The following is a 12,507-nucleotide window of genomic DNA, read 5'->3' on the forward strand; positions in this document are numbered from 1 at the left end:
AGATTCACTGTAGCAGGGCAGCCTTTCTGCCTTGAGTCTTTCTCTCTCCCTCTCTCTCTCTCTCCAGTCTTTCTCTCTCTCTCCCCTCTGTTTAGGGGGGCAGTTTGACATTTGCCTCTCACCTGATATAGAAAGAAGTGTGTGGAAAAGAGAAGAATTTCCTCCTCTCCTAGAGAAAGCGAGAATCCCCAGCTTCCAGTGTTCCACCTTCTTGCCCCCCCTCCCCCCGCTCCGGGCAAGGAAGGGAGGGACAGCGGGAGGGCACAGGGCCCCCGATGCGAGGGGCTGCGGCCAGCTCCGACCTTCAGAGACCCGCTCAAGCCGGGAGAGGCTGCCGGTGCCGGCTCGGGAGAGCCTGGTTCAGCCAGCGATCGCTAGCTAGAGTCGTCTTCCCGCGTTTTTGTTGATTTCATTTCAACATGAAAATTTGAAATGCATATTGATTATTTTCTCTTCCTTGAATTTTATTTCAAATCCCAAAGGTTTATATGTATATATACACACACATATACAAAGCAGTTCCCCAGGTCAGCTAGGCGAAGACAGGAGCTGGCCTCAGGCCTTCCATTCACACCTCCACCGCCTCAGGGCCCGCCGTTCCCTCTCCGGTTACCTCGGGAGCCGGAGCGCAAGCTTTCGGCGGCGGTAAGACAGGAAGTGTCCATAGCGCCCAACAGGGGAACTGGGGGGCGGCCGCCAGCCCCAGGGCCCAGAGGCAGGCCCCGCGTGGCACAGTGAGCCGCTTCGAGGACCCGCCACCGCTCCTGTAGCAGGAGTGATAAATACCTTCTAGAAGGTTTAAGCTCTACCGGTCTGGAGATTTCTTCTCCAGAGGCTGTGGGCCTGACCCTCGGCCAAACTCCAGCCTGAGCCTGGCTTGGCCGCGCGCCTCGGGCGTCCCCACACCTTCCACGCCACCGAGGCAGAGGCCCGAGCTTCTGGGCATCTACCCCGAGGGTGACACTGTCTTTAAACGACTTCCAAACAACCCCCTCCTTCGCGGGGGCCGCTGCCCAGTGTTTACGGCTGTAATCAGAGCAGGACGCGAGCCGCGGGGGGAGCGGAGCACGCCGAGCTGCGGGTGGAGGCCACCGCCAGGGAGGGGGCGGCGTCTGGGTGAGGGTCCAGAGGGTGGGAGGAAGGGGTGCGCCTGGATTTCTCTAGTCGCCCCATCCTGCACCTGTATTTTCGATACCCCAGAACAAGTTGACAAAGTGTGTTTTGGGAGTAGGGTGCGCGTGGACAACGAGCTTGCCAACCCGTCAGGACACTGCCCCCCCATCCCGGTCCGCTCCCCCGGGAGCCCACCAAGCAGGACCCTGGGCCTGTAGCGTCCCGGTGCGCAGAACCTCCGGCCCCGCGGCTCGGAATGTGGCCATGTTCTCGAGCGACTAGCGGTGACCACTTTCGGTGCCCGCCGGGAGCGTCTCGGGTCCCTGCGGAGTCGGTGGCCTCTGTAGAAGGGCTCGAGCATAGGGTGCTGGCCCCTCCAGGCCCCGCCAAGGGCGCTGTGACCCCGCGGCCAGGGCCGGAGCTAGGCCGGCCGGCCGACTCCGAGGAGCGCCGCGGCCCGCCGGACGAAGATCCGCAGCGCCAGGCGCGCGGGCAGGAGCGGGAGGCTGGCAGGCCCGGCGGGCTGCCGCGATCAGCGGCGGCTGGGGCGGCGGGGAGTTTCGGGGGCGCTAGGGAGGAGGGGCGGGCCGGCCTTGGGGCGGGGGCGCTGGATTGACAGGGCCGCAGCGGCCAATGGCGGCGCCGGGAGGGCGGGCGAGGCGGGCGCCGTCGTTAAAGGGGCGGTGAGACCGGGAGGCCTGGCCTGGAGCGGGAGGGAAGGAGGACCGGGCGGGAGGCGCGGGGGCGAGGGGGGAGGGGAGAGGAAAAGGAAGAGACAAAAAATAAAAAATAAAAGGCTGCGGCGTCGGCGGCGCCCACTGAAATAAACAGAGTGGAGGCGGTGGCGAACCGAGCCCACCGCAGCCGAAGTGAGGAACCTACTTCGGCCTCTTCGCACTTGCTCGGGCCGCGGACTCTGCTCGGTCCTCGCCGGTGCGGCCGCCCACTCCCGGCCCAGCGCCAGGGGCCGACAGGCCAGAGGGAGGGAGCGAGCTAAAGAACACTTTTTTTATTGTTGTTATTGTTTTTCAGCCCAGCTTCCCCCCCTCCCCTCCCTTTGCCTGCCTTCTCCCCTCCCACACCCCCTTCCCCCCTCCTCCCCCGCCTCCTCCTCCCGCACAACTTAAAGAAAGAGGGAGCGGAGCGGCAGCTTCCTTCATCTGGGGGAATTCGTGCCCGCCGCAAGTTTACTACACGAGGCGCAGCCAATGCCAAGCGCGGAGGACGAGGAGGGCTAAATACCGCGGCTGAGGAGCCGAACAATACCCGCCGCGCACAGGGCGGTGCGAGTAGGGCCGGGGGAGGGAGCGGCCGACAGTGCGCCGAGGAGAGGGCGCCCGGCCTCTGTCCTCGGCCCCAGCACCCCGCCGCGGTCAGGTGGAGCCGCAGCCGCGCTGGGCCGGAGCACGAAGCGCGGATCTCTCCTCGGTCCTCTTCTCGTCCGCCTGCCTGGCCCGCGCACGACCGCCGCGCTCGGGCACTTCGGCTCCGCCGAGGCTGTGATTTCATTCTGCAGGCGCCGCTTGGCGCTGCCGGGCCCCGGGTCCGCAGGGCGTGCGAGTGAGTGAGTGTGTGCGTGCGCGCGCGAGTGCGCGCAGGGGTGGGGGCCGCGGCGCAGCGCTCGCCCCCCGTCGACCCCCCTCTCCGCTCTGTTCCCCACACCTCCCTCCCGCTCCCTCCTCCCGCCCGCCCTCCCCTGCCCTGCCCGCCCGCCCGCCCCCGCCGCAGCTCCTTTAATACACTTTGGTTCTCCGCCTGGCTTTGGACTCTTCTCCTCCACCTCCTCCTCCTCCTCCCGCGCCTCCTCCGCCGCCGCCTCCTCTTCCTCTCCGCGCCTTTGCTCCGCGCCCGGCCGCCCTAGGCAGATCCAGGCGGTGGCGGAGGCGGCGGGCGCAGGAGCGCAGCTCCCGGGGCTGAAGCCGCCACCACCGCCGCCGCCTGCACTCGGAGCCAGGCGGTGGCTGAACGCACCGCGCGCGGGGCAGGAGTGGGAGCAGAGGAGGCGCGGGGCTCGCCGGGGCCGGCGGGGCGGGTGGGCGCGCTGGCCATGCTCCTGGACGCGGGGCCGCAGTTCCCGGCCATCGGGGTGAGCAGCTTCGCGCGCCACCATCACCACTCGGCCGCGGCGGCGGCAGCGGCGGCCGCCGAGATGCAGGACCGCGAACTGAGCCTGGCGGCGGCGCAGAACGGCTTCGTGGACTCTGCGGCCGCGCACATGGGCGCCTTCAAGCTCAACCCGGGCGCGCACGAGCTGTCCCCGGGCCAGAGCTCGGCGTTCACGTCTCAGGGCCCCGGAGCCTATCCTGGGTCCGCCGCGGCCGCCGCTGCCGCTGCCGCTCTCGGGCCCCATGCCGCGCATGTCGGCTCCTACTCTGGGCCGCCCTTCAACTCTACCCGGGACTTCCTGTTCCGCAGCCGCGGCTTCGGCGATTCGGCGCCGGGCGGCGGGCAGCATGGGCTCTTCGGGCCGGGAGCGGGCGGCCTGCACCATGCGCACTCGGATGCGCAGGGCCATCTCCTCTTCCCCGGCCTCCCGGAGCAGCACGGGCCGCACAGCTCGCAGAATGTGCTCAACGGGCAGATGCGCCTTGGGCTGCCGGGCGAGGTGTTCGGGCGCTCGGAGCAGTACCGCCAGGTGGCCAGCCCGCGGACCGACCCCTACTCGGCGGCGCAGCTCCACAACCAATACGGCCCCATGAATATGAACATGGGTATGAACATGGCAGCGGCCGCGGCCCACCACCACCACCACCATCACCACCCCGGTGCCTTTTTCCGCTACATGCGGCAGCAGTGCATCAAGCAGGAGCTCATCTGCAAGTGGATCGATCCCGAGCAGCTGAGCAACCCCAAGAAGAGCTGCAACAAAACTTTCAGCACCATGCACGAGCTGGTGACCCACGTCTCCGTGGAGCACGTTGGCGGCCCGGAGCAGAGCAACCACGTCTGCTTCTGGGAGGAGTGTCCCCGCGAGGGCAAGCCCTTCAAGGCCAAATACAAACTGGTCAACCACATCCGTGTGCACACAGGCGAGAAACCCTTCCCCTGCCCCTTCCCGGGCTGCGGCAAGGTCTTCGCGCGCTCCGAGAACCTCAAGATCCACAAAAGGACCCACACAGGTAACCGCGGGTCGGGACAGGGTCGGGCGCAGAGGGGAGAGAGGCGGTGGTTGGTTGTCTGGGAGAAACGCGCCGACCGCCAGCCCCTGCCCTGGGATGAGAAATGTTTTTGTGTGTGCAAGAGAGCCAGCGGCTTGTTTTTGTTGGCGAATGAAAGAGTATTATTGGGCTGGGTTTTTCCATGTGCGGAAATTGAGTTTTAAATGATCATTATAACATCAAATGTATGCTTTGGGTGATGCAATTGCTTCGTTTGCTCAGCCTTGGTTAATAATTTCCGTCCTAAATAGAACGCACAAAATAAAACCGCTCTTCAACTGGGTGCCCGGGAAACGAGCCTAGAGAGGATTTTGCCAGCTTGTCTGAATGTGCTTTTCTGCTCAGGGTGTGTGTCTGCGTTTGAGTGGCTTCTTTTACTGGGGGTCTAAATGTCTACCCGGAGAGCTTCCCACTAAGGGAATCTTACGTGAGCAGAAGCTGTAAAGCGTTTCTCGTATTTAAAGCCCATCTCGAGGTGGTTCGCGGAGCCTTACGGTGGGTTCGCCTGCAGTTTGTGAAATTCTCTAATGGGCACCAGAGGGTGTGCGATTCCAAACTTGGACCGACAACCGGGTCAGCGAGAGCCGGGGGCAGCGCGGCCCCGCGGGGCAATCGCGTGAGAAGAGAGCGCCGAGAACGAACGCGCCTCTCGCCTCATAGATTATTCATCTATGACCAGGTCCCAGCCAAAATCGTGCCAGACGATTTCCTAAAAGAAAGCCAAATGTTTTAGCAACTTCCCCCGTCAATATTTACTCCGAAGTGGGGATGCGCCAGCGGCCTATTGTTCTCTTCCGGGAAGGGAGGGAGCCGAGGTGCGAGACAAGATTTTAACAAGGTTTAAAATTTGAGAAATTTATTTGCATGAAATGCTCCCTTTTGAGTCCTATGTCTGAGCGGATGTCTTTAAAAAACAATTTAGGTGCTAATGGAATTTAACGTTAAGTGGTCCCCTTTCCAAGTGGAACAATGTTTGAGTTCTCACACCTCTAAATGACTCCAAGCATTTGGAATTCTGGCAACAGGATGCAGGGACCGCCAGAAAATTAAACAGGGAGATTTTGAAAGCCTTCACTGATGCCCCCAACCCCCACAGCCCAGCCTGCGCCTCCCTGCAAAATGCTAGACGCTGCCTTATCGCTAATATTTATCTCCTCCCCAACTTATTTTTAAAAGACTGGACGTGAGTCTAGAGTTATGGTTAATTCAATTTGCAGGATTTTGGATTAAAAAAAAAAAAAAAACTGGCTCAGTCGCCATCCACAGCACAATCCCCCAAACAACACACAGCAACTCCAAATGTAATTGCCTACTGGCCCCAGAGAGAAGCCGACAGCAGCCCAGCCGCCTGTGTGATTTTGATAATGCCCCAAATATTTTGTCATAATAACAGCTTCTCCATGGCGAGACCAACTTGTTAGAAGCTGCGAATCCAAGAAGCCCCATAGAAAGGCAGGCAGAGCCGGGTGCTACCCCAGATTTCATCACAAATTTGAGAAAATGCGCTTGAGTCTGTAAGAAAAGTAAAATGTGCAATAAATGAGCAGGACTGTCAGGTGGGAAGGCGGTTCATTCCGACTTGGTTCTGCCACTGAGAGCATCCGCCTTGTGGAAGGGAGCCAAGCCCTTCTCGCCCCTCTTTCCTCTCCCTGAGGCCTGCCCTCCAGGGTGGGTAGAGCTTCCGAGGGGCCCCGGACCTCGGCTGCAAGCGCCCGCGTTTGTGTCCGCAGGGGAGAAGCCGTTCCAGTGTGAGTTCGAGGGCTGCGACCGGCGCTTCGCCAACAGCAGCGACAGGAAGAAGCATATGCACGTCCACACCTCCGATAAGCCCTATCTGTGCAAGATGTGCGACAAGTCCTACACGCACCCCAGCTCGCTGCGGAAACACATGAAGGTACCACCGGGGAGGCCAGGAGGAAGGCGAGGCGGCGGCCCGCGGCGGGCTCCTCACCGGCCTGGGAAGGCGAGGGTTCCCCGGGCCACTTCTGGGGGTGCTCCTCCCGGGGACCCGGCCCCACAGCAGCTGCACTCACACCCAGTCCCCTTTGGTCTCCCCTCCCGGCTTTTGTCTTGCAGGTCCATGAGTCCTCCCCGCAGGGCTCCGAGTCCTCCCCGGCCGCCAGCTCCGGCTACGAGTCGTCCACGCCCCCGGGGCTGGTGTCCCCCAGCGCCGAGCCCCAGAGCAGCTCCAACCTTTCCCCGGCGGCAGCGGCGGCGGCGGCGGCGGCGGCAGCAGCGGCGGCAGCGGCGGCGGTGTCCGCGGTGCATCGGGGCGGAGGCTCGAGTGGCGGCGGCGCGGGCGGCGGCTCCGGTGGAGGCAGCGGCGGCGGGGGCGGCGGCGGGGCGGGCGGCGGGGGCGGCGGCGGCTCTGGCGGGGGCAGCGGGACGGCCGGGGGCCACAGCAGCCTCTCCTCCAACTTCAATGAATGGTACGTGTGAGGGGCCGGGGCCTCTCTCCCTCTCCCGGTCCCCGCCCTGGCGCAGCAGCCTTCCCGGTGGCGGGATCGTGTTGTTAAAATTATGAATCTGATTTTTATGATGACGAAAATGATTTTACCAGCAGAAGGATTTTTAAAAGTTTTTTTTTTAATAATCTAGGCATGAAAAGCAAAAGTATCCCTTCCAGAGTCTCTGAAGCTAAAAATATAAAATAAGAAAAAAATAAGAAAATAAAAACCCATAAAAATATTGAACCAACCCCCCCATGCCTCTTCCCCTAGGCCCGCTTTCCTTCCCACCCCTTTCCCAGCCCTCTGACCAACTGTGTACATAGCGGACTCCTCCTTCCTTCTCCGAGGTGGTTTTAATGGCTTCTTGGTGTATAGAAGTTTGTCCATTTGTAATTCTCCGGATTGCGTTCCTCCTGCCTTTCTTCCCTTCCCCAAGTGATGGCTTTTTCTTTTCTCTTTTTAGTTTCCCCAGTTTCTTTTTAAGTAATGTGGAAGAAAATGGTTTATTTTGTATTGTGGTATTGAATATTGTGTTCCTTTTTACAAGGCAACTTGATTGTAAACTTCATGCAACTATAGACTGGAAAAAACAAGCCGTGCCAAAGTCTCCCTTCTGTTTCTTCAACACACCGATCCACAGCACACACATTACACACCACCACCACCAACGCTTGTGAATGTATTTTTCTGTTAGCTGGGTTTACATGTGATGTTTTAGTGCTTTTGCAAGTTCAATTTGTTAGTTCCTGTATGAAAGATTGTGGGGGAAAATAAACGTCGTGCCGTTAGCTTTTTCCGTAATAACACCCTTCCTTCTGTAAATACCCGTTACCATATTTATCCATTTGTAATTAAATTATGGTATTAACTTGCTACAGAGGAAACAATATTTATAAAGAATGTTTCTTAACTATAAATATGTACAATTGTGGGCATAAACTGTTTCAGATTTTTTATTTGAAGGTTTTAAGTGGTTTGATCATTTCTTGTGATATGTTTTGAGAGTAATGCATACAGAAATATAATAAAATGTGTTGAAACTGCATGAACATACTATTTTTTCTAGCAAAGTTATTCAAGAAAATGGGAAGGAGGCAGCTGAGGGCTGACATGGGTCTGGATCAGGCCTGAATGAGGGGGAGGCACCACCTCGCATTCTGAGGAGGAAGGTGTACGCCTAGAAACTGGGCCAAACTGCCCCTTTGGCAGAAAGTCTCAAAATTATTTTCTATGTCCTTTGTCTCAGAGCTGTGGGTAAATTAAATTTTTGGAAAGCCCCTGTGAGGAATGGTGGCAGGAACCTTCAGAGTTTCTAATGGCTCCATTATCTGAGGGGATGCCTTTCTTTCAGCTATTTTGGACTGGGTTTAAGAGCACTAAACATTTCCTTATTCTTTGTTTTCCCTCTCTTCGGCTCCCTTTCCTCTCCCTCCCTCTGAAAAGCTGAGGTACAGTAATTTTTAATTGCACATTTAAAACGGAGCTGAGTACTTTGTTTTTGAACTTGGCTCAATGATTACAGTTTAAGGGCCCCCTTCTACTAAAAGTTTCTTCTTGACATTTTAAACAGAGAGCTTGCTCCAGGAATCCTGCTTATCCACCCAGCTGCTGCTCACCAATAAACAGGACAGTGAGAGGAGAAGGTGACAAATAGGTTACATTCTGATTTAGGAAAGCAACGAACCGTCAGCCCCGTCAGCCGCAAAGGAAAGAGAACCTCTTTGAGGATTCAGTGAAATCAAATAGAGTCAGATACACAGGCGAAAATAGCCCGGTGGAAGGGGCGAAGGATCCACCGCCGGTTTTCTCTACGACTTGCAGCCTCGCTACCATCCTCTGCAAGTTGAGCAGTGTTTTCAAACACGAGGCTCAAAGGAAGAAGGCAAAAAATCGTTTTGATAATCAAAGGGTAGGAGTGCGGGTTTCTTTCTAAATCTCTGAGCCATCAAGACATCTGCATCTTCCTGAGTGTCCCTGGCCCTGGCAGCCCCAGAGTCACCCTCCAGTGGTGAAAAGATCTGGACAGCGGCGGCGCAACCCCGCAGGCTCGCCTAGCAGGCGGGCAGGGCTCTAACCGCGGAGGAAGCCCTTGGCGCGTGTGGCCGCGGCGGCTGCCGATTCTCTCCTTCCCCTTCGCCCAGGTCTGAGCCGCAGGGCCAAGGCAGGCCAGGCAGAGGGCCGCTGGTGGAGAAGGGCAACCGTGACCTCGAGGAGGCCACGCTACCTATTCAATGGGAGGGAAGGACTCCAGCCCCGGGGTGGTGTGTGTGTGTGTGTGTGTGTGTGTGTGTGTGTGTCCCAGAGGGTGAGAGTCGCCGCCGGGCTAGCCCTCCCCAGCGGCGCAGCCAACTGCCTAAGAGCCAGCTCCTGAAGCAATCAACCCCCTATTAAAATCAAATTTATAACCCCTAATAATATTAAGGAAAATTATTAAAATAATTGGCATATGTTACCGATCCTTAGGAGATTTCATTGAGCGCATTATAAGCTGGAAGGAAAACGTGTAGCGTTTTCCAACGCCCCCCAACCCCGGGGGAGGGGACGCAGGAAGCAGACCAAATATTCCTTATAACTTGTGCAAGAATGAGATGCTCTATTCTAAATATTTTAAACTTTTTATCCCCTTGGTGGAAATGATTGGCTTTGAGACACCTCCCAAACCTAAGGAGGAAGCTGGGAGGTGGGGACCTGCGATTTGGGTATTTACTCAGGGCCTTGGGGCTTTGCTTCTCATTGGCGGCGAGAAGCAAGACAAGAAGAGGACGCGCTTACGGCCTGGAGCTGGCTGGCTGGCTTTCCTGATCTGAAGGTCGGAGAGCTACCCGAGGCCCCTTCCCCTCAGGGGGCGCAGATCCTGGTTTCCAGCAGGAAATAGAAATGGAAGGGGTCCGGCGTCAGGAGGACTACAGCCCGGGAGCGGTCTCCTAGGCCACCCTCGGAGGTGAGGGGCTCAGGGGACCTGCTTTCCACCAGAACGTCTCCCGGTTCACCAGCCCTCGCGTCCCACCGCTTTGTCGTACAAGTCAGGGACCCGAAGGTGTGGCCCAGTCTCCGCCTTTCACTTCGGCTCTAAGAGTCCCGAAGACAGGATGGGGGCGGGGGAGATGGCGACAGCGTGAGAGCATCAAAGATGTCAGGACCGCTCCACTTAGAAGGCGCGGGGGCAGGCGGGCCAAGATCCTGCGCGGGGATGAGGTGTCTGAGCCTGGCGGCGGTGGGTGTGTGTGCAGGCGTCCCCCCTCCCCTGCCTAAACGGACCGAAGCTAACCTGCCCTTGCCTTGCCTCCAGAACCGCCAAGCTGAGACCATTCTTCGCCTCCCTTAGGGGAAGCAGAGCAGAGCGGTGGCTCGCAGCCCTCAGGGAGGCCGACTGCCAGACTGGTGGATGATTGCGGCCGGTCATCGCCGTCAACTTGAACTTCAGAGTTCCCAGGCTCGCTCCCTTCCCGCTCCGCTCCATTCACCACCGAATAACTCCCCTCAACACGAGAGTCGCTTTATCCAGAGGCAGCTGGAGCCCCCTCGGGAGGCCCATCATTATTATTATTAATTATCGTGATCCTCGCTGCATTATTAATGACCACAGTGATAACTGGCATCGGTATCAGTATCTCCCCGTTCAGTGATGTTCCCGGAAGTCCCTGGCGGGGGGCGGGGGAGGAGGTCACTCCGGGAGCACAGACCGGGTCGGTTCTGCCCTGGGCGCGAGCAAGGGGACGCCTCTAGGGCCGAGGCCCTTCGGGACGCGCAGAAAGGAAACAGGTCACAGGCCCAGTCCCACGCTGTCCCAGCCCCTTTCCTTTCTGCTGGCACCTTCTCTCTTCCTCCTTCTCCCCACCCCCTAGCCCTTTTGTCTCTTTTTTCAGACGGATGTTTTCAGTCCCAAGTGGTGTATTTTCCGCACGAAACTCAGATCAAGGTCTTCCCTGTGCTCCACGCTGTTCTCCTGCCACCTGGGGGTGGCTAGGAAGGCCTGAGCTTTTCAGGCGACCCGTTGCCCTCCCTGGACTGGTGTGGGGAGGGGGTTCTGGGAGGTCACTGGTGAGCTCACCACTGGCATGGCAGGACTCCTGGGGACCCAGCAAGTACTCATTAGGGACCAGAGCCCTCCCTTCCCCCACATCAGGCCACCGAAATAACCCAAAGGGAGTGCTAGGCCTGAGTCCAAGAGCTGAGACATAAAGCCCTCAAAATAACACCCCACCAAGCCCCAATTGAACCACTGGATGCGTTTTCACTTAAACGAACACGTGCCCCGGAAAGCGACCCTTGGGATCCAAAGTAGGCGTTCAATAAATACTTGTGGATTGATTGATTACAGTCTGATACCGCTCTTGTTCCAGAGCAACTTGGAGCGCCTCGGCCCACTGCTACCCCCAGCAGATCTCAATGAATGGTTTCTATTTTTAACAGGCAGCTCAGAGCAAGGCCTGAGAAATGTCGCCCTCTTCTCTAACCACCCACCTTCCAGGCCTCCAACAGACTGTTGCTGGGTTTTTCTTTTAGGGAAGAATCTAGATCCTACGGGACTGGATTGGGTGCTCTGACAGAAACCCTCAGGCCCGTGCCGCCGGGCACCTGAAAACGAAAAAGCATTGGTGGCCATCTGAACAGGGTGTTAGGAATGAGAACTTCTGTAAAACATAACCCTGGCAGCCGGAGGGTTCGAGTTCACGGTCAGGGCGGTGGGGTGTCCACGCCCCGCCCCGCCCCTGCGCGGCCCCGGCCCAGACCTCGGGCAGGGTCCGCGGGGCTCGGGTCCTCCCCCTCCCGCCCCGCCCACACAGGGCCCAGTCGCGGCCCAGTCCGCGCGCTGGGGGCCCCTCTTCTCCCTCCCAAGTGTCCCTTTTGTTCCCAGGGCCCGAAGAGCGTTTCAAGAGGTGACACCTCGCTTCGCCTGCAGCCCTACCTCCTGCCCTCGCCCGGCATCCCGCGTCCCGCCTGGCCCGTTATTCGGGATGAGGTTCGGCACAGGCGCCAGGCTGGAGCTGGGGGCGACCCTTACTCGCGTGCGTGCACACACACTCACTTACACATACATTCGCACACGCTCACCTCCTCCAGCATCCCCCCAGCCACCGGCTCGCGGGGATGGGATGGACTTGAGCCGCAGAGGTTGGGGCGAGTGTCCAGAGGACCCAGCAAGGGCTGTTCTCACCCCTCCGGGCTTCCCCAGCTCCTCTCCCTCTTCCAGCCTCTCTCCGAGGGACCAGGCCTGCTTTTGAGAGTCCACTGCCCGGGCCGCGGTCCCGAGGGCCGCTGCTCAAGCCACAGCGTGAAACTAAATTGGGTGGGAGCGACCCGCAGTCGGGGTCCCTCCGGTCCACTTCCCGGGGGATGTGACGGGCCAGACTGTCGGGCCTGCCCGCGCCCCCTGATCGCCGCGAGTGAGTTGAAGGGGGCGCTCCCTCACCTCTCAGTTAAACCGGGAAGAGCTGAGTATCCTCCCCACCCCGCCCCCACCCCCACCTGCACACACCTCTCGTCTCCCGCCCCTGCCTCAGCCTCTTCCTTCCCTAACCTCCCAAGCCAGGTTTATTCTGTCCCTGAGGCCAAGCCAGTGGTCCTGGGGAGCAGAATGGAGCTCAGTGCCCCTAGAGAAGGTGGGGGGTAGAAATAATAATATGTTAATAATGTCAAGATAATAGCTGTAGTTAAGGCCCCGCCACTGGGTCGCTTCTCGGAGGTCGCCAGAGGCCTGGGGATGCCCCAGGACCGCCTTGAGCTGGGGGGAAGGTCCTGGGGTTCTCTTTGAAGGGGGGCCGCTTATGTTGCCTCCACCTCAA

At 58.9% G+C, this 12,507-nt stretch overlaps 1 protein-coding gene across 2 annotated transcripts; it reads left to right on the forward strand.

Moving 5' to 3' along the window:
* Positions 1-1,813: 1,813 nt before the first annotated feature.
* On the forward strand, positions 1,814-7,770 carry ZIC2 (Zic family member 2). 2 transcript variants are annotated; one of them, XM_003357883.5, is made up of 3 exons: positions 1,814-4,232; positions 6,002-6,165; positions 6,348-7,770. In XM_003357883.5, exons 1-3 carry the CDS (start codon positions 3,161-3,163, stop codon positions 6,708-6,710), a joined length of 1,599 nt encoding a protein of 532 aa, XP_003357931.2. In that variant the 5' UTR covers positions 1,814-3,160; the 3' UTR covers positions 6,711-7,770. The 2 variants fall into 2 exon arrangements, with proteins under 2 accessions (XP_003357931.2, XP_020921524.1); XM_021065865.2 differs by having other exon boundaries at positions 6,311-6,490.
* The last annotated feature ends 4,737 nt before the right edge of the window (positions 7,771-12,507 follow it).

This window comes from Sus scrofa, chromosome 11 (genome assembly GCF_054392235.1).
Source record: "Sus scrofa isolate SSC_HxYL_T2T_F1_AM1 chromosome 11, Sscrofa_HxYL_maternal_Yorkshire_Landrace_v2.0, whole genome shotgun sequence".
Classification (NCBI taxonomy): domain Eukaryota; kingdom Metazoa; phylum Chordata; class Mammalia; order Artiodactyla; family Suidae; genus Sus; species Sus scrofa.

Bases quoted from the DNA above. Each gene is read 5' to 3' on its own strand.
- ZIC2 (XM_003357883.5), top strand. From the start codon at position 3,161: ATGCTCCTGGACGCGGGGCCGCAGTTCCCGGCCATCGGGGTGAGCAGC. The intron at 4,233-6,001 runs GTAACCGCGGGT...TTGTGTCCGCAG, and splicing joins CCACAAAAGGACCCACACAG to GGGAGAAGCCGTTCCAGTGT. The intron at 6,166-6,347 runs GTACCACCGGGG...TTTGTCTTGCAG, and splicing joins CGCTGCGGAAACACATGAAG to GTCCATGAGTCCTCCCCGCA.